The sequence below is a fragment of the Pleurodeles waltl genome, chromosome 3_2, assembly GCF_031143425.1.
Source record: "Pleurodeles waltl isolate 20211129_DDA chromosome 3_2, aPleWal1.hap1.20221129, whole genome shotgun sequence".
NCBI lineage: Eukaryota > Metazoa > Chordata > Amphibia > Caudata > Salamandridae > Pleurodeles > Pleurodeles waltl.
In genome coordinates this window covers 69,388,884-69,410,061 of record NC_090441.1, presented here as the reverse complement: position 1 = coordinate 69,410,061, position 21,178 = coordinate 69,388,884, and the positions used below count along the sequence as shown (strand labels likewise).

General features: G+C 43.4%; 1 protein-coding gene across 1 annotated transcript; it reads right to left on the bottom strand.

Annotated features, from left to right (window-relative positions):
• Positions 1-973: 973 nt before the first annotated feature.
• Positions 974-7,846, bottom strand: LOC138286760 (C-C motif chemokine 3-like 1). Its single transcript, XM_069227267.1, has 3 exons — positions 7,614-7,846; positions 6,638-6,752; positions 974-1,469 (listed from the first exon to the last, which is right to left on the bottom strand). Exons 1-3 carry the CDS (start codon positions 7,684-7,686, stop codon positions 1,382-1,384), a joined length of 276 nt encoding a protein of 91 aa, XP_069083368.1. The 5' UTR covers positions 7,687-7,846; the 3' UTR covers positions 974-1,381.
• Positions 7,847-21,178: the final 13,332 nt, after the last annotated feature.

Genomic DNA, 21,178 nt, shown 5'->3' with positions numbered 1-21,178 from the left:
GAAAATACCCGTAGCGGGAAATTCTTTGACCAATTCCGTACCTGTTTGACCCAGGTATGCTCGAAGTGGGCCAGAGAAGCCGGAGGAGGTTAGGAGAGGTGTTCAGTAGGGACAGAGACATTCATTATTCTTATGTGCAAACAAAAATCCCTTGATTAATATTCGTAAAAGAAGAAAGTATTTAAAAAAAATAAAAAAATGTAATTATGAAAATGTAAATGAAGTCCTTTAGCTCGGTGGTTCTTAATCTGTGGTCAGCAGACCCCAGGGGTCCACGTTGCCTACTCATGGGGCCAGAGGCTGCTTAGAATATTCAAAACGCATTAACAGAGCAATATGTATATATAAATAAAATAGCACAATGTAAAACTGAAAATTTTCAATCGCTCCAAGTGTGAAGAAATTTGAAATTGGAGGCTAAAAATTAAGCTGTTATCCTCAGATTATTTCGTGGGATCAAGGCAAGTGCAAAATCAGAAAGGCATAATTTGAATTTAGAAATGCTCCATCTTTCCCATTAAAATTAAAATTTGATTTTTTATATTTGCTTGCTAGTTAAATACAATATTGTATAATTTGTATACTTTTTTAATGAATGCTTGTTTCTGGGGTTTTTTGTATAGTTTTGCGGTCCAAATCATTGAAATTGCTGAGGCCAATGACCTCTGCTTCCTGCTATGTCTCAGTGTGGCGGGGAGGGTCCCCGGATTCCAGTAATGATTTAGTAGGGGTCCTCGGATTCCAGTAATAATTAAGTGAGGGTCCACAGAAGTCAAAAGGTTAGACTGGTTTAGCTGACATACTTTTAGATTCCACTAGGTTCGAAAATTGCCATGTAAAATGGGAACATTTAGGATTTTTATTTGGTTTAGAAAGTTTTAAACTTTAGTTTAAAAAAATCTAGGTATCTTCCGCCTAATACTTGATCACCTATTCAGTGCTCAGCCAGGTATCACCAAAAAAGGAAACATAATTCTTCGTATAAAATGTATTTATTATCTGTAACATAAATAACAAAATATAAGAAAAGGAAATTCTATTCGGCTTTCATTCTATCAGAGGTGTCCTATCAGGCTATTCACAGATTACATTTGACAGTTTTGATCATATGCTTGATGTAAGAACTACAGAAGCAAACACAGAGCTGTACCCTGTAAAGGATTAACCATACACATTTAATAAATAGTTATAACTTAAAGGAAATGTTATTGTGTCAGTCCTTAAATATAATATTTAAATTATGCCTATGAATGAAGGTTATTTTTGACGACCAGGGAAGCATCAGAGGCTTGGTGTCTTCAACAGGAGTGATGTCACGGCGTCTTGGACAGCCCTGGGATTCGATCTTAGCTTCTGCCAGGGTCACGGACACTGGGCCTGGTCAGTTCAGTTCTAAGTGATTGACGTAGTCCTGGACCCAGGTGTTTTCTGGGTCAGCACAGAGCTCGCGCCCTCTTTTGGTGATGAATCTGTAAGGGCAAAGGGCGATATGGGGAATCAAAACATTAAAACATGCACCATCAGTTAATAGAGAAAAATATAATAGCTCAGACAATAAAATATTTTTTTGGTACTCCGAATACACAATGACACCAAGTAATACCACGATCCTTTCAGGGCAAACCTTTCAGTGCATTGATTGATATCGGTGTTATTGACAATAGAGACTATCACCTCAGTGCAAGTCCATTATGACATCACGAAATCTCACTGCATTCTAACCGGAACTGCACTGTATGCCATAAGTCACTATCACCGCCTCCCAAGTTTAACTGCACTTTATCAGTCAATATCACTGTGCCCTACCTGCAACTGCACTACTTGACATAAACCGCTATCACAGAGTCCAAACTGTAAATGCACTATATGATGTCACTGTCGCTGCGTCCTAACTATAACTGCACTATATGACACAAGTCACTGTCACGACGTCCTAACTCTAACTGCATTTTATGGCACAAATCACCATCACTGCGTCCAATCCTGACTATAACTGCACTGTATGCCATAAATCAGTATCATTGTGCCCTAACTACAAGTGCGTTATATGACATAAATCACTGTCACTGCGTCCTAACTCTAACTGCATCGAATGGTGTGACGAATCAATATCACTGTGTCCTAACTATAACTGCATTGTATGACATAAATCAATATCACTGCGTCCTAAATGTAACTGCACCATATAACATATAACATGTCAGTATCACTTTGTCCAAACTGTGACTGCGCTACATGACCTAGATCAAATTCACTGCGTTCCACTGTAATTGCAATATATATATCATAAATCACTGTCACCGCGGCCTAACTGTAACTGCACCACATGACATACGTCACTGTCACTGTGTCCTAACTGTAACTGCACTATATGACATAAACCACTATCACTGCATTGTGACGGTGACTGCTCTATAATAGACATAGCTCACTGCTGCCTATAATTACAGTATGGGATAAAACATTCTCCCTGTATCCACACTGCAACCTTACTATTACAACAAAGAATTTCCCTTTTTCCGTATAGCAATTCAGCTGTGATCGAAAAATAGCAGTATGTTGTCATGTCACTGCAGCTTCACCCTGACATCTGTGAGCACCCATGAATCCTAAGTAATTTTCCACTATGACATCATGGACTCCTACTGTATTCTCATTGTAACTGCTGTATGACATCAGATATTATACAGTACCCTTAATGCTACTCCATTTTAACCTGAGCGATGGTACCTTTTACTCAGTACCACTTCATTATGACATCATGCACTGTCTCTTTACCCTCGGCACCACTCCACTAGGACATCATGGACTGTTACTTTACCCTCGGCACCACTCCACTATGACATCATGGAGTATCACTTTACCTTCTGCACCACACCATAGGGCATCATGGACTGTCCCTTTATCCTCCGCACCACTTCAGTATGACATCATGGACTGTCACTTTACCCTCAGCAACACGCCACTATGACATTATGGACTGTCACAATAATCTCAGTGCCACGCCACTATGACACCATAAACTGTCACTTTACCCTCAGCACCACTCCACTATGACACCATGGTCTGTCTTTTTACTCTCAGCACCACTTCACTGTGACCCCAGGGACAGTCACTTTACCCTCAGCACCACTCCACTATAACTTCATGGAATGTCACTTTACCCTAAGACCACTCCACTATGACATCATGGACTGTCACTTTACCCTCAGCACCACTCCACTATGACATCAAGAATTATCACTTTACCTTTGCACCACACCATGGGGCATCATGGACTGTCCCTTAACCCGCCACACCACTTCATTATGACATCATGGACTATCACTTTACCCTCAGCACCATTCCACTGTGGCACCATGAACTGTCACTTCATCCTTAGCACCACTCCACTATGACATCATGGTCTGTCTTTTTACCCTCAGCATCACTCCACCATAATATCATGGACTGTCACTTAATCCTCAGCACCACTACACTATGGCATCAAGGAGTACCACGTTACCTTTGCACAACACCATGGGGCATCATGGACTGTCCCTTTACCCGCCACACCACTTCATTATGACATCATGGACTGTCACTTTACCCTCAGCACCATTCCACTGTGACACCATGAACTGTCACTTCATCCTCAGCACCACTCCACTTTGACATTATGGTCTGTCTTTTTACCCTCAGATTACTCCACTATGACGACATGGAATGTAAGTTTGCCCTCAGCACCACTTCACTATGGCTTCATGGACTGTCACTTTACCCTAAAACCACTCCACTATGACATCATGGGCTGTCACTTTACCCTAAGATCACTCCACTATGGACTGTCACTTTACCCTAAAACCACTCCACTATGACATCATAGACTGTCACTTTACCCTAAGATCACTCCACTATGACATCATGGACTGTCACATTACGCTCAGTACCACTCCGCTATAACTACATGGACTGTCACTTTACCCTCAGCACCACTCTGCTATAACATCATGGACTGTCACTTCACCCTCAGCACCAATCCACTATGACATCATGGACTGTCACTTTACCCTGAGACTACTCCACTATGACATCATGGACTGTAATTTAACCTTCAGCACCACTCCACTATGACATCATGGAGTATCACTTTACCTTTTCACCACACCATGGGGCATCATGGACTGTCCCTTTACCCTCCACACCACTTCAGTATGACATCATGGACTGTCACAATAACCTCAGTGCTACGCCACTATGACATCATGGTCTTTCTTTTTACCCTCAGCACCACTCCACTATGACATCATGGACTGTAACTTTTCACTCTACACCACTCCACTAAAACATCATGGATTGTAACTTTACCCCCAGCACCACTCCACTATGACATGAGGGACTGTCACTTTACCCTCAGTACCACTCTACTATGACATCATGGACTGTCACATTAACCTCAGTGCCACTCCACTTTGACATCATGGTCTGTCTTTTTACACTCAGCACCACTTCACTGTGACAGAATGGACTGTTATCTTACCATAAGATCACTCCACTATGACATCATGGATTGCAACTTTACCCTCAGCACCACTCCACTATGACATAATGGACTGTTACTTTACCCTAAGATCACTCCACCTTGACACCAGGGACTGACACTTTACCCTGAGACCATTTCACTATGAGGGCATGGACTGTCACATTACCCTAGGACCACTCCACTATGACATTATGGACTGTTACTTTACAGTAAGACTAATCCACTATGACATCATGGACTGTCACTTTACCCTCTGCACCACTCCCCTATGACACCATGAACTGTCACTTTACCCTCTGCACCACTCCACTATGACATCATGGACTGTCACATTAACCTCAGTGCCACTCCACTATGACATTATGGTCTGTCTTTTTACCCTCAGCACCACTTCACTATGACACCAGGGACTGTCACTTTACACTCAGGACCACTCCACTATGACATCATGGACTGTCACTTTACCGTAAGACTACTCCACTATGACATCATGGACTGTCACTTTACCCTGAGGCCACTCCACTGTGAGGGCATGGACTGTCACTTTTTCCACCGCAACACTCCACTATGACATAATGCACTATCACATTACCCTTAGCACCACTCCAGTATAATATTATGGGCTGTCACTTTACCCTCAGCATCACTCAGCTAGGCCATCATAGACTGCCACTTTACCCTGAGATTACTCACTATGGCATCACAAGACATCCACAGTATCTCTGCTGTGCTATCAGATAATATTGTATTACTCCTATTTCAAATTCAAAATGACTTGGGAGCTCACAGGATAGCACCTTGTACCTCATTGGATTTGCAGAGCGCTTTGGAAGCAGGGTCCACAGTTTTCCTCCAGTTTAGCGCTATACAAGTTTATCCAAAACATAATGGTATGCTGATTACAGCTCATTTTCCAATCACTTCTCCCTTTCTATAAGTGCATGTATCGTTGATAAAGGTCTAGGGATTTGAAGTGGGGAGTCCCTGATATGAATATGAATTTTCATGCTATGGGGAGGTAACAGTGTGGCTGAAGTGGGAACAGTGAGGCCATTTTTGGCACTCAGCATGTTGGATGTCTGATGTAATGCAAAATGAAAATGTGCTGTCCCTTGGGCTTGTCCTTGACTGGCGATGTGATTGCAATCAGCCAGAAAATATTTCCTATTCACCCTGCCCCGGTTAAGTGGGCCTACAGTATTTGGGCGTGCTGGGACCTGATTGGAGAACTGGGGATCTAATGGAAAAGGCATGCAATTTAGCCTCTGAGGGGTGAAGAGGACCTCTGTCTTGTTAAAAACAATATGGGTTGGGGAGAAGTTCTGCAAACTCAGCCATGCATATGGGTCTTCCAGAGCGGCTCTCAGAATAGCATTTGCTTCCTCGAAGCGGATGGACCAGGAACCCAGCGATAAGCATCTCTCAGACATGGGATCCTCTCCTCTTTTGTTTGTTCACATGCAGCCACCATAGACACTTGTATATTTAACAAACAGTGCTTTAGTGAAACACCTCGCATGTGACATATTCATCTACAAGGCTGCGGTCAGTTCCTCCGCATAGTGGAAGAGACGCCCTATCACAGCAGCAGCACCAAATCTGAGTCAGACGCACTCAACCACAATAATAAACAAATCAGCTTGGACGGTGCTGACTCAGATAGATAAAATACAAATGTACAAGAAAAAGAATAATTTTTCCTTGGCCTGATGAATCCAGGTATGACATAGAAATAAAACAAATGCATTACTACTTTGAGTTTGTTAGACTTTTTGAGTGGGTCCGTCATACCTCAATTTACTTATAATACCTCCGTCATACCTTCATTAACTTATAATACCAACTAAACATTATCGCTAACCCAACAAGCAGCATGTGGAGTCAAGGAGGTACTCCCACACTGTGGTGAACTATACTTGGGACTGAGAACTACGACTTCGAATTTCAAAATCAAGAATTTAGGGCCTTTAAACGCAGTCTTACAAGATGAAGAGGACAATGTGAGTTCTATTGTTGCTGAACTAACTGGAGTGAAATCTGCCGGAGAGTCAATGTACTTTAGTACAGGGAATTGGGAAGGCAGGAAGACACAACTCAGGAAATTAGTTAACTTACATCACAGCTGTCTTGGAGCACTGGCTGCTGGTAAAGAAATAATCCTGGACGTGGCTCTGTGGGATCTTCCGGGAGGCGTAGGAGAAGCAGCAGGAGGTGGGGGCATCTGCACCAGCTGCAAAAGAACAAAGAGGCGTGAAAGTTGGAGAATTGCATAATTTCTGAAGCAGAACAGAAGTGGAGAAGCCTTATCATTATTATGTCAATCACCTTCCTTCCTCTCTGGACATGAGCAGGAACAGACCACTGTCTCACACTTAGAAACATTCCCATACAGCAGGGCCACCTCCACCTGTTGAGGTTCCTACCTAACTCTGTTCCTGATTTCTTAACCCTGAACTGTAGGTCACTCATGACTCATCCTAAGTCCCAGAGCCTACACATTCAACCTTTCATTTATTTACCACTGTTCTCCCCAAACGTGCACCACACAACGGATGATGCCCCCACATTCTTTTTTTAAAATAATTTCAGTATATTTTTATTGAAGAGTTTTTCAAACAAATGATTGGAGTGGTGTAAATCGGCATTGGAAAAACATCATAATGCAAAGGTAATGGCAATAAATCTACAGGAAGATGCCAAAGGACTACATATATACGGAAACGCTGAGCCTAGAGTAAGTATACAGTACAGTATTAGAAAAAAGGAGTCATCGATGGCGTAAATGAGGTTTGAGGATTGCCAAATTGTCGATAAATTAAATCACAAATAAACCAACCTGTGATTTGTTTTCATTATCCAAACTACTCATAAGCTCACTATGTGTATAGACACACTCATTTATTTCTCCTTCAAATCAAAGCTTTATTGATAGGCAGGTGTACCATAACCAGGTGAAATAGGCACTCTGGTCATTCTGTAACACCATGTGCATGCATTGCACCAGCAGACAGAGGAGTAGTCCAAGAGACTGAGTGCATAGTGGTTCCATCACTTGGACCTCATGTTATAGAGTGAAAGCATCAGCACTCACCAGGGGCAGCCAGGACCTCAGAGCAGAAAGCAGTCAGGAGGAGAACAGAGACAGCAGCCAGGGAGATCTTCATGTCAGCTTTAGGCCTGGGACTGAGCTCTGAGCAGGATTGGGTCTATGTGTGAGCTGTGGCTGACTGATATCCCAGTCCGACCCTCATGTATTTATGGACAGAAAGGGGGGGTTATCGACGAAACGGGAGGAGGGTGATTACGGGAAAGTAAAATGGAGTGTTTGAGATTGGAAAGGCACAAATGATGTGATGGTAGAAACTCTGCATAATGTAGAGAGCTAAATATGGCACGTTAAGCAACACAGGAAATCAGAGGGGAGGTGAGAAGAGCCCGCGCTGCAAACTCTGGCCGGCTCAGTCTGCAAAGTACACAAGGGGCCAAGAGGGACAGGAAGTGAAGAAACAAGACGCTTACTATAGGGAATTTCTCATTCTCTATCCTTTTGAAGAAGTGAGGTTATGTCAGTCAGGGGTTCATGTTTCTGTCGTGGGTGTCTAAATTTACTTTAGGAACACAGAACATGTAATGTGGATTTCCCCAAGTGTGTTGACTGGCATACCCACACTGTCTTGACACTTTTGCCCTATTCTTTAATTATTAGAGACCCTGGTGCAATCAGCGACCACCTTCAATGATTTATAGACAACACTGCCAAGGCTTGCTCCCCCGCATGAGTCTTCTTCCTGGCTCTCAATGTCTAGATATGTAATTATCTAATTTTCTAGCCATTTTGTAAAGTGTTGCACATCCCTCACTATAATTGCGGAGCGCTGTGGATTAAGACAAAGGGGCATGGTTACAAGAAAGTGGCTCATTATAGATGAAGCACCACTTTTTTTCCGCCCCACTACCGGCACCTGAAGACACCATGTATAGGAGGCTGGCCTGGCTTATAGTGGGTACCTAGTGGTACTTACACCTTGTGCCAGGACCAGTTATCCCTTACTAGTAGATTAATAGTGTTCTAGTAGCTTAGACTGATAGAGGTAGCTATAGCAGAGCAGCTTAGACTGAACTAGGAGACATGCAAAGCTCCTACTATACCACTTATATCACTTAGCACTATATCATAAGAAACACAATACTCAGAGTTACTAAAAATAAAGGTACTTTATTTTAGTGACAATATACCAAAAGTATCTCAGAGGATATACTACCTTAGGAGGTAAGTAATATACACAAAATATACACACAGACCAAAATCAGGTAAGTAAACAGTTAGCAAAGTAGTGCAAATACTGTAGAACACAATAGAATGCAATAGGAATCAATAGGCCTAGGGGCAACACAAACCATATCTCCAAAAGTGGAATGCGAACCATGAATGGACCCCAGGCCTAGTGTAGTGTGTAGAGGGTCGCTGGGAGTGTAAGAAAACATTAAGGGTGTCCAAGAAACTCCACCCCAAGACCCTGAAAAGTAGGAGTAAAGTTACCCTACTACCCCAGAAATTCAGCAAAGTCGAGATAGGGGATTCTGCAAAGACAACAACTGACTGCAAAGCACTGAAGACGGATTCCTGGACCAGAGGACCTGCAAAGGAAGGGGACTAAGTCCAAGAGTCACGCAAGTGTCCGGGAGGGCAGGAGCCCACTAAACCCCGGATGAAGGTGCAAAAGGGCTGCCTCCGGGTGGAAGAAGCCGAAGATTCTGCAACAATGGAAGGTGCCAGGAACTTCTCCTTTGGTCAGAAGATGTCCCACGGCATGCTGGAGGATGCAGAGTTGTTTCTACGCAGAAAGACCGCAAACAAGCCTTGCTAGCGAGTCGCAGTTGAAGTTTTTGGGGGCTGCCAGGGCCCAGGAAGGATCAGGAGGTCGCCCCTTGGAGGAGGAGACAGCGGGGGCGCTCAGCCACACAGAGAGCCCACGCAGAAGCAGGCAGCACCCGTAGAAGCACCTGAACAGGCATTCAGAAGATCTGAGCACGGCGGTCGTCTCAGCACAACAAAAGGGAGTCCCACGAAGTCGGAGTCCAACTCAGCGAGTTGGGCAATGCAGGACGGAGTGCTGGGGGACCTGGGCTAGGCTGTGCACGAAGGAAGTCTTGCAAAAGTGCACAGAAGCCCTAACAGCTGCAGTTCACGCAGTACCCAGGATTACTGTCTGGCGTGGGGAGGCAAGGACTTACCTCCACCAAATTTGGACAGAAGTGCCACTGGACTGTCGGGGACACTTGGATCCAGCTCCTGTGTTCCAGGGACCACGCTCGTCAAGATGAAAGGGGACCCAGAGGACCGGTGATGCAGAAGTTTGGTGACTGCGTTAGCAGGGGGAAGATTCCGTCGACCCACAGAAGATTTCTTCTTGGCTTCCAGTGCGGGGTGAAGGCAGATAGCCCTCAGAGCATGAACCACCAGGAAACAGTCGAGAAAGCTGGCAGGATGAGGCGCTACAATGTTGCTGGTAGTCTTCTTGCTACTTTGTTGCAGTTTTGCAGGCGTCCTGGAGCAGTCAGCGGTCGATCCCTGGCAGAAGTTGAAGAGGGAAATGCAGAGGAACTCTGGTGAGCTCTTGCATTCGTTATGTGATGAGAACCCCACAGGAGAGACCCTAAATAGCCCTCAGAGGAGGATTGGCTACAGAGAAAGGTAAGCACATATCAGGAGGGGTCTCTGACGTCACCTATTGACACTGGCCACTCAGAGGTGTCCATTGTGTCCTCACACCTCTGCATCCAAGATGGCAGAGGTATGGGACACACTGGAGGAGCTCTGGGCACCTCCCCTTGGGAGGTGCTGGTCAGGGGAGTGGTCACTCCCCTTTCCTTTGTCCAGAGCAGGGCTGGGGGGATCCCTGAACCGGTGTAGACTGGTTTATGCAAGGAGGGCACCATCTGTGCCCTTCAAAGCATTTCCAGAGGTCAGGAGAGGCTACTCCTCTCAGGTCCTTAACACCTATTTCCAAAGGGAGAGGGTGTAACACCCTCTCTCAGAGGAAATCCTTTGTTCTGCCTTCCTGGGACTGGGCTGCCAAGGCCCCAGGGGGGCAGATACCTGTCTGAGGGTTGGCAGCAGCGGTAGCTGCAGAGAAAACCCCAGAGAGTTTGTTTGGGAGTACCCGGGCTCTATGCTGGAGTCCCGGGGATGCATGGAATTGTCACCCCAATACCAGAATGGTATTGGGGTGACAATTCCATGATCCTAGACATGTTACATGGCCATGTTTGGAGTTACCATGGTGACGCTCCATATAGGTATTGACCTATATGCAGTGCACGCGTGTAATGGTGTCCCCGCACTCACAAAGTCTGGGGAATTTGCCCTGAACAATGTGGGGGCACTTTGACTAGTGCCAGGGTGCCCTCACACTAAGTAACTTTGCACCTAACCGTCACTAGGTGAAGGTTAGACATATAGGTGACTTATAAGTTACTTAAGTGCAGTGTAAAATGGCTGTGAAATAACGTGGACGTTATTTCACTCAGGCTGCAGTGGCAGTCCTGTGTAAGAACTGTCTGAGCTCCCTATGGGTGGCAAAAGAAATTCTGCAGCCCATAGGGATCTCCTGGAACCCCAATACCCTGGGTACCTAGGTACCATATACTAGGGAATTATTAGGGTGTTCCAGTGTGCCAATCAGAATTGGTAAAATTAGTCACTAGCCTGCAGTGACAATTTTAAAAGCAGAGAGAGCATAAATACTGAGGTTCTGATTAGCTGGGCCTCAGTGATACAGTTAGGCACCACACAGGGAACACATACAGGGCACACTTTATGAGCACTGGGGTCCTGGCTAGCAGGATCCCAGTGACACAGGCAAAACAAACATACATACAAGTAAAAATGGGGGTAACATGCCAGGCAAGATGGTACTTTCCTACACCATGCTTGTGCTGTATTTACACTACGGCCCACCATGGCTATCGTTAGCACAGTAGAGTCAAACGTTTTGACGCTATTATGGCGCTTTGCTTCACGAGCATCAAACATTTTGATGCTAGTGCACAGCACAGGGAGGCCCATTGTATATGGTGCATCATTAATGATGCACCACTTTTCTAGCGCCCCATTCCATCCCCCTAACAACATCATGTGGGCGCCGTATTTACAGTACGGTGCACCATGGTGGTTGTGTCCACATTAGCATCATAATTGATTACACTAATGTGGCGTTTTTCTGGATTAGCGCCAAAAATTATGTCATTAATGCATCAAAGACCAGGGAGGGCCATTGTTTTCAAAGGGAGCGTCATCTTAATGCCTACCTTAGGCAGATGTTAATAATGACACAAAAAATGATGTAGTGAAATCTAGTAAATTTCACAGCGTCATTTTTCTGGGCCTCCCTATGTGGGAACGCCTCCCTTGGATACATTATGCCTGGTGAATGCATAATGTGGCACAAGGGTTTACAAAGTGGCGCAATGTTTGCATTGCGCCCTTTGTAAATATGGAGCCTGGAAAATGCCACCATAACGCCACATTTCCTTAAAAAGAAATGATGCAAATATAGCACAAGGTAGCGCTAGGGGCATCATAAATATGCCCCATAATGGGTGCGTCATTTTAATGCCTGCTCTGAACAGGAAATAAAAATGACAGAAAAAATGGTGCACTGAAATGTTGTAAATTTCACTGATTCATTTTTTTGGGCCTCCCTGCGCCGGAACAGGCATAATGTGATGCAAGGGTTTACAAAGTGGTGCAGTGCAAGCATTGCACCACTTTTTAAATATAGTGTGGCAGAAAAGCCACCTTAGCACCGCCTTAGTGTCAAAAAAATTATGGTATGGCGGTGAAAAGGTGGCGCAAGGGGCTTGTAAATATGCCCGAAAAAGTCAGCTTAACTCATACAGTTTGTAGTGCCGTAGCTAGAAAGGGGACATAAATGAGTATATTTACAAGCCCCATGTTCACCTTAGCGCCACTGTAGCATCATTTGTTTTAACACTTAAGCGGTGCTAAACAGGCCCTCACGCTCGGCCATGTTTACAAAGTGGTGCAATGCTTGCATTGTGCCACTTTGTAAACCCTTGCGCCACATTATACCTGCACCAGGTATAATGCATGCGAGGGGGGTGTGCCCCTGCAGGGAGACCCAAAAAATGTTGCAGTGTAATTTACAAGATTTCACTGCTCCATTTTAGCGTCATTTTTAAAGTGACGCTTGGCAGTTTCCTATGGGCTTTCCCGAGCTTTGAAAGACTAGAGTCAACATTTTTGGTACTAGTCCAGCAAAGCGCCACAATAGCGTCAAAAATGTTGACACTATTGTGCTAATGTGCACCATGGTGCACTGTAGTGTAAATATAATGCTACCATGGTGTCGTTAAGGGGGCATATAGTGACGCCAAGGTAAATATGCCCCATACTGCCATGCCCCACATCTATGGGCGAGATGTACAAAGCTTTTTTACTTTCGCCATTTGCAGAATCAGGCCATTTGCAAACACAAAAAGGCATTCTTAAATGCACCAAGGGCAAATTGTGATTCGGTAACACAAATCACAATTTGTGTTTGTGATTAAGTATTAGGAAGGGGTGTGTTTAGGGCATCCCTTACTAATAACAAATCACAGTGGTCTATATGAATGTTTTGCAGCTGAAATACATCACAAAACATTCACAATTTACCACCAATTTCAAGTTGGTGGTAACCCATTCGCAAATGGGAAAGGGCCCCCATGGGACCCTTTCCCCCTTGTGAATGTTTGTAAAAACATTTTAAAACCCCTTAGCTGCTGGGTCTTTCCCCCAGATACTGAGCCCGTTTTGGCTATTTGGAGTAGTTTGTGCTTAGGGCCCCATAACTTTTTTTCCACACAAGGTATCCATGCCAAATTTGTGTCCTTTTTTCCCAACATCCTGGGGATTGTAAAGTTGCCCAGGGTTTGTGGATTTCCCAGAGGGGACTGAGATAATGGATAAAATCTAGCAATTTCTTTTTTGTTTTTTTAGAAAAATAGGGAAAAAGTACTCCAGATAAAAGGGTCTGTTTTTCCCCTAAAAATGGCATCCACTAAAGGTGTGCTGTACTAAAGTCACCATCTTCCCAGCTTTCAGGAACTTGCAGAGCTGAATCAAAAAATCTAATTTAGTATCATAGTTTTGGCATTTTTCTAGGAGGTGGCCTATTTTCCCTATTTTTGGTGCCCTCAATCTACATCCAGTTTGTGGTGGAAATTAGTGTGAACCCCATGATCCAGAAAAGCTATAGATTTCTGAAAAGTAAACAAAAGTCTGAATTCAGCAAGAGGTCATATGTGTAGATCCCTCAAGGTTTTGCCAAGGAAAATAACTGTTGAAATAAAGAAATATCGAAAATGAGCAGGAAAAAACAGGCATCTGTGACAATATTTTCATCCATAACTTTTTGTCATGATGGCCGGTTGGCAAAAGCAATCCCATTACATCCTCTATCCCCTTTTGGTTCTGGGGATATATAGGGTTCACAGGTTCTCTAAGAACTCAAGGTACTCGGAGCCAACAACTGAGCAGCACTGTACAATGGTTTTTAATTGAGTACAGAGTATAGAACAATTCTCATAGCCAAACAGGCAGAATGAAAAATGGGTATCAAGGAAAATTATGTACTTCTGAAATAGGCACAAGATATGGAGTTTAGGGGCAGGTGTTATTTCTACATCTTTGTGGGTACCCGTGCTAGAGTATGATTTGGAGGGTATTTTTTCAAAATGTCATCTTTCTTATACACTGGCTTACATTTGAAAGACACAAATGCAGCGAAATCCAATAGATAATAGCAAATTTTCTACCATTCTGTGCCCCCACAGGTCTCCCGATGAGAATGGTACTTCACTTGTGTGATTAGGCCTAGTGTCCAAAATAAAACATGTACGCAGCACAGTTTTCCACTAAAAAATTACTTTTTTTCTCTATGTGGGTAGGTCGAGAATTTGGACCCTATTTCAGCTGGCACCTAGGGAAAGCCAGCCAACCTATACATTTTTTAAAACTAGACACCTAGGGTGGGGTGATGTGCATGGCTCTCACCATATTGTTTTACCCAGAATCCCTTGCAAACCCCAAACTTTCACTCAAAAATCAAATTTTCCTTATATTTCTGTGATGAAAAGTTTTGGAATCTGCGGGAAGGCCCAAACGTCCTTCCACCTGGCATTCCCACAGGTCTCCCAGTAAAAATGGTACCTCACATGTGTGGGTAGACGTAGTGCCTGCGACAGGAAATGTCCCAAAATGCAACATGGGCGCAGCACATTTTTCCACTGAAAATTGACCCTTTCCTTCTAATGTGGGGACCTCCAGATTTTTGCCCCCAGCTCAGCCGACACCTAGGGAAATCAAGCCAACCTGTACATTTTTTTAAACTAGATTCCTAGGGTGGGCTGACTTGCATGGCTCTCACCGTGTGTTTTTTTACCCAGCATCCCCTACAAACCACAAACTTTCACTAAAAAACACATCTTCCTCACATTGCTGTGACAGAAAGTTCTAGAATGTGCGGAGAGCCACAAACTCCCTTCCACCCAGCATTTCTTCAGGTCTCCAGATGAAAATGGTACCTCAGTTGTATGGGTAGACCTAGTGCCTGCAACAGGAAACGGCCCAAAAAGCAACATGGACAGAGCACATTTTTCCACCAAAAAAAATCCTTTTTTTTCCAGTGTGGGTAGCTCGAGAATTTGAACCTTAGTTCAGCCGCCACCTAGGGAAAGCTAACTAACCTGTACATTTTTCAAAACTAGACACCTAAGGTGGGCTGACTTGCATGACTCTCACCATGTTTTTTACCCAGAATCCCTCGTAAACCTCAAACATTCACAACAAAACACATTTCCTCACATTTCTGTGTTGGAAAGTTTTGGAATCTACGAGAAGGCACAAAATTACTTCCACCTGGCATTCCCCCACGTCTCCCTATGAAAATGGTACCTCACTTTTGTGGGTAGACTTAGTGCCTGTGAGAGGAAACAGCCAGTGCTTAATTTAAGCTGGTGGTTTCCGGTGGGTGGGACCAGCACTTATTTTTGAGGTCCGGCACTTATTTTTCTGTATCAGGCTTTTACTGCGAGCAAAAGCCACATATGGGAAAGACGGAGGAAGAGAAAAATGAAAAAAACATCACAAAGGGAGGAAGAAGAAACCTGCAAGAGCAAGCTAAAGGGACAGGGAGTGGCTGTAAAAGGATTAAAGAGTCCTGAGATGGCATTAGGGGTTGTGCTGACTCAGTATTCTCTGCCTGCACATTTACTTGTAGCAGCTGCATGTTTCAAAGGAGAGCTTTGGGCACCGGCATGTTTTTATTTGCAAATTAAGCACTGGAAATGGCCCAAACGCAACATCGACACAGCACATTTTTCCACCTAAAATGGGCCCTTTTTCCAATGTGGGCAACTCGAGAATTTGGATCCTAGCTCAGCTGGCACCCAGGGAAACAAAGTCAACCTGTATATTTTTGAAAGCTAAACACCTAGGGGTATTCAGGGTGGGCTGACTTGCATTGCTCTCACCACGTTTCTTACACAGAATCCCTTGTAAACCTCAAGCTTTCAATAAAAAAGCAAATTTTCCTCACATTTCTGTGAAGTGGAAAGTGTAGGGAGCTACAAACTTTCTTCCACCTGGCATTCTCCCAGGTTTCCCGATAAAAATGGTACTTCATTTGTGTGGGCAAACCTAGGCCTATATTTTTACTTTTTTAGCGATGCATTTGCGCCACTTTTTAAAGTAAAAGTGGCTCAAACTTAAAAAATACAATTGTATTTTGTAAGTTTGCGCCACTTTTGCGTAAACAAATGGCGCAAATGCGGCGCTAAAAAAGTATAAATATGGGCCCTAGTGCCCACGGCAGGAAATGGTCCAAAACGCAACATGGACCCAGCACATTTTTCCATCTAAAACTGACCTTTTTTCCAATGTGGGTAGCTTGAGATTTCGGACCCTAGCTCAGCTGGCAACTAGAGAAGTGTGAGAAATGGGATTCCTGGTTGGCTAGAGTATGCACCTAAGCCAGGCAAACCCCACTGCTCTAGTCAGGGCAAGCAAGTTACACACCAAAGATAACCTGTGCTCACCCCCTGGTACATACAGCACAAAAGAGACTCCATACAGGGGTTTGTATAAATATATATATATATATATATTTATATTTATATATATATTTACATTATGACCATGGCGGACTCTGTCACAAAAGTGAAGGGTATCCTGTTTGCCGTATTACAAGTTCCATTATATCCTATGGAACTTGTAAAACGGCAGAGTAGCCCATTCACCAAGGTCATAATCAGGCCCATAGTGTCTGGTGCATAAGACATCCACTAAAAATGACATTATTCATAAATGCTGTGTGCACTTATGCAAATCCTCATTATCTTGGCTAGGCAAGAATAAAATTGCCTTACGTCATAACATCAGGGAATGAAGCACAGCATGCAGGTTATAGTGTTAATCACATTAATACCCATACACCATTAGACCAAAAGTGTTATTTTTTAAAATTACAGTGCAGGTATCAGCACAACATGTATCATAGTCTCAGGACATGCAGCAAAACACAAATTACCATAGACAATTATCGGGCGCCAGAGGTTAACTACCATAGGCTTTTGTGTGCTGTGGAAAGAATCGATTCAGAGCCTAAGGCCGAGCGCAGATGGGCCGGCGCTCATCTCAGGCATTTCAGGACTTTATGATGGTTCCTTAGTGCAGGCTCCTGTGGTCAGAGCTTCAAAACGTCTTTGTTCAGGGGGTGACCTCAAAGGAACCCTTTCAAGTGTAACACAACCTGTTTCAACCCAGTCCTTGCTCCAGACATCAGTAGGGGGTGAATCAGCCCACTGTGTGAGGCAGGAACATAACACATACACATATAAGTGCACCTACCCCCCTCTCTGACAGCCCAGGCAGACTATCAGTATGCAGATGCCTCTCCTGTCACACCTCGCGCCTCCTGTGTTGTGACTTTCTGGAAAGCATGCACCAAGTGTAGCTTGGAGTTAGGCTGCAAAACAAAAGAGTTATAGCACAGAGAAATGCTCACTTTCTAAAAGTGACTTTTTTAAGATAGTAATGTAAAATCCAACTACACCAGTAAGCAGGATTTCTCATTACCATTCCAAACAAAATAGACTTGCCCATGGTACCTTTTCCAGATCAGAAATTACCACTTAAAAATATATAAGGGAATTTCCCATGCTAATCTATGAGAGAAGTAGACCTCACAGTAGTGAAAAATGAAATAGGCTGTTTGTCATTACTACAACATGTAAAACATATAAGTAGATGTCCTACCTTTTACATACAAAGCAACCTGCCCATAGGGCTATCTAGGGCCTACCTTAGGGTGACTTAGGTGTAGTAAAAAGGGGGCTTAGGCCTTGGCAAGTAGTTTGAATTGCCAAGTCAATGTGGCAGTAATCTGGGCACCCAGGCACTGCAGTGGCAGGCCTGAGACAAGTTTGAAAGGCTACTTCTGTGGGTGGTGCAATCAGCGCTGCAAGCCCACTAGAAGCATTTAGTTTATAGGCCCTGGGTATATTGTATACCACTTTACAGGTAAATTAAGTATGCCAAACAGATGTAAGTCAATCATACTGAGTTTCAGACGAGAGAGCACATGCATGTATTAGCAGTGGTAAAGTGCCCAGAGTCCTAAAGTCAACAAAAAGAGAATCAGAAAATTAGGAGAAAAAAGGCAAAACGTTCAGGGATAACGCTGCAGAAAGGGCCATTTCCAACAGAAAGCCTAGCCAAAGTGCACATTTTTGTAAACTCGACACCCAGGGGTATCCAGAGTGAACTGATGCGTAGCTTTCACCACTTTCTCTTATGCAGAATCCCCTACAAAGCTCAGACTTTGCCTAAAACCAAATTTTCCTTGCATTTCCATGAGGAAAGGTCCTGGAATCTGCAGGCAGCCATAAATTTTCGACCACCCAGCTTTCCCTCAAGTCTTCTGAGAAAAACGGTGTCTCACTTGTATGGGTGAGCCAAGTGCCCATGACCAGGAAGGGCCCAAAACGTATTGTAGAGACATCAGAATTATCTATCACAAAACGAACTGGTTTTGCAAGAGGAGCGCCTGCTTTTTTGGCCAAGGGCTTGGCCGTCATCTAGGAAAACCTACCAAACCCAGACATTTCTGAAATCTAGACACCGGGGCGCAGTTTAATATATTACATACTTCATGTATCTATAAAAGACAAATCCAACAATAACCATCCTGAAATGTATCTAGTTGTTAGCAATATTCCATGAAGTACTAGTGTTATACATGAAACCCATGTATGACGGTGTTCATGGTGTAACGTTACCACTGTGACAAATAGCAGTATCACTGACAGAAAATCAAAAACACATATATCGTTTGAACAGAATATCGTGTAAAAAATATTGAGGACCAAAATATCGAGAAGGTAAGTGCAAATAGGTAAGTATAGGTTTACATTATTTTTGACACAATATTTTGTCCCATGATATTTATGTTTTCAATATTCTATCTAAATTCTGAATAGCATGTTTGCATGTGTTCCCAGAGATGGTGTATCTGCTGTAGGAGTTTCACTGGCCAATGCCATCTTGCAATTCCATCTTGTTTATGAAAACTTCACTTCGTGCTATGGTTGAGTCTGAAAACATTTATTGACAAAAGAAAAACAAGTGGTCAGTGAATCACAGAATGGACCTTTTAGGAGATTGCCTGAAATCACTGACAGAGGCGAAACTCAAATTTATATTCGAATAGATTTCTGGTACTGATCAGATGAAAGAATTATCACCAAGAATACAAGCAGGTGGCTTAGCAGAGACCCTGAGCAGTAAGAAATGCTCTTCATTAGTAAACAGTATTCACCTGAACAAGCTAAATCACAGTAATGTCTGATCTGCAAAATCATAGTATCTCATCATCATGGATGTACACAATCTGTGGGTAATGTTAGCATGAGCAAGCAAAATGTTTGAAACAGGTCATAGTTATGCTAAGTCAGGCAAACACATAAAAAAATCACAGAATTCTGTCACATCATAGTCTACGATAAAATGTATGGAGAACAAACTGTGTAATTGCGTAAGACCTTTATTCAGTTTGTATAACAATGACCTCCTTTGAAACTTTGCAACTGAGTGTGTGGTACAGCTCATCCTCCAAAAATACTTTTCAACCATGACAAGAGGTCCCAAACATCAAAACCTAAGTTGCTATCAATATTATGAAAGTCTTTGCCACTACACTTCCACTTATTGTCTTAATATGTTCATGTGTAGCTAAAGAGCCATTTGGGATATCAGGACAATATTCAGCCCCAATTATAGCACATATGTCACACTAAGCAGCCAACACAAAATCTAGAGGCTTTCTGTTTTGTGGGATTACAGTTTGCTCAGCCTCCAACTGAGTGGTTATTAGATCGAGGACATTAGTGGTTATTAGCTTGAGGGCATTAGTAGTTGAGTTAGCTACTTCCTTCAGTACTTCGTGACTAAGTAGATCGCATAGAGGGATAGACCTTTTTCATAGGTTGGGATCTGGGAGGCAGAGGACCAGGTGGTTTCTGAAATGTCTCAAGGCTGTTTCCTATGCAGTGTATGATGCCACATGGCAAAAACATCTGATAGTGGGCACAACATAATTAAGGTTAAAGTTACAGACCAGTGCTTGTGTAGCCACATTTAAGCACAACTGCCACAAACATACTGGTGTTATTTGTAAACAGTAGTCCAGAGGGAATGACTATTCTTGGGATTTCAATATGAGTAAACAGCGTCTTAGACCTGCCAGACTTAGATTGGTCTTCCCCAAACATTTTGCCTGTTTGCCTCCAATTGTGCTGAATTCATTTTAGGACTCTGTGCACTTTACCACTGCTTGCAAGTGCTAAAGTGCTTGTGCTCACTCCCCTAAACATGGTTTTATTGATATATACCTAAATGGCATATTTAACTTACCTATAAGTCCCTATTAAAGTGCTCTATATGTGGCCGGGGCCTGTAAATTAAATGCTACTAGTGGGTCTGTATTGGAATTTAAACCCCCTTGCCAAACCTTAAACTCCCCTTTTATTATGTGTAAGTCACCTGTAAGGCAAGGCCTTAGGTAGCCCATGGGGCAAAATGCTATGTAATTAAAAGGTAGGACATGTGCCATTCAGTTGAACATGTCCTGGTAGTGAAAAACACCCAAATTTGTTTGTTCGCTACTGTGAGGCATACCCCTCTCATAGGATAGCATTGGGGATTCCTTATCACAGTTAATAAGCTGTAATTCCTGATTTGAAGGAGGTAGATCTGTCATGTTTAGTACCTATGGAATTGTAATGATAAATTTAATAGTAAAGTTTTATTTATTGCTTCAATTTTCAAAATGCCACTTTTAGAAAGTTGCCATTTTCCAGCTCTAAGTCCTGAGTGCCTGGAACCTGTCTCTGCTCCCTTGTCTGGGGTGTGTGACAGTTGGGCTTTGTGTATTCACTCTCGACAGCCACACACAATGGAAGCTTAGGTGTGACCTGATGGGCCATCCTGACAGGATGAGGGAGAGGAGCTGGCTACAACCTCACACTTACACCTGAATAGGTGTGTCCTGTCCCAACACAAAAGGCTGTATACTCCCTTGTTGTGAGTCAGGA

Excerpts from the sequence above, each read along its gene's own strand:
- LOC138286760 (XM_069227267.1), bottom strand. The coding sequence starts at position 7,686 with ATGAAGATCTCCCTGGCTGCTGTCTCTGTTCTCCTCCTGACTGCTTTC. Across the intron at positions 6,753-7,613 it reads TGAGGTCCTGGCTGCCCCTG|CTGGTGCAGATGCCCCCACC; the intron begins GTGAGTGCTGAT and ends GTTCTTTTGCAG. Across the intron at positions 1,470-6,637 it reads TGCTCCAAGACAGCTGTGAT|ATTCATCACCAAAAGAGGGC; the intron begins GTAAGTTAACTA and ends TTGCCCTTACAG.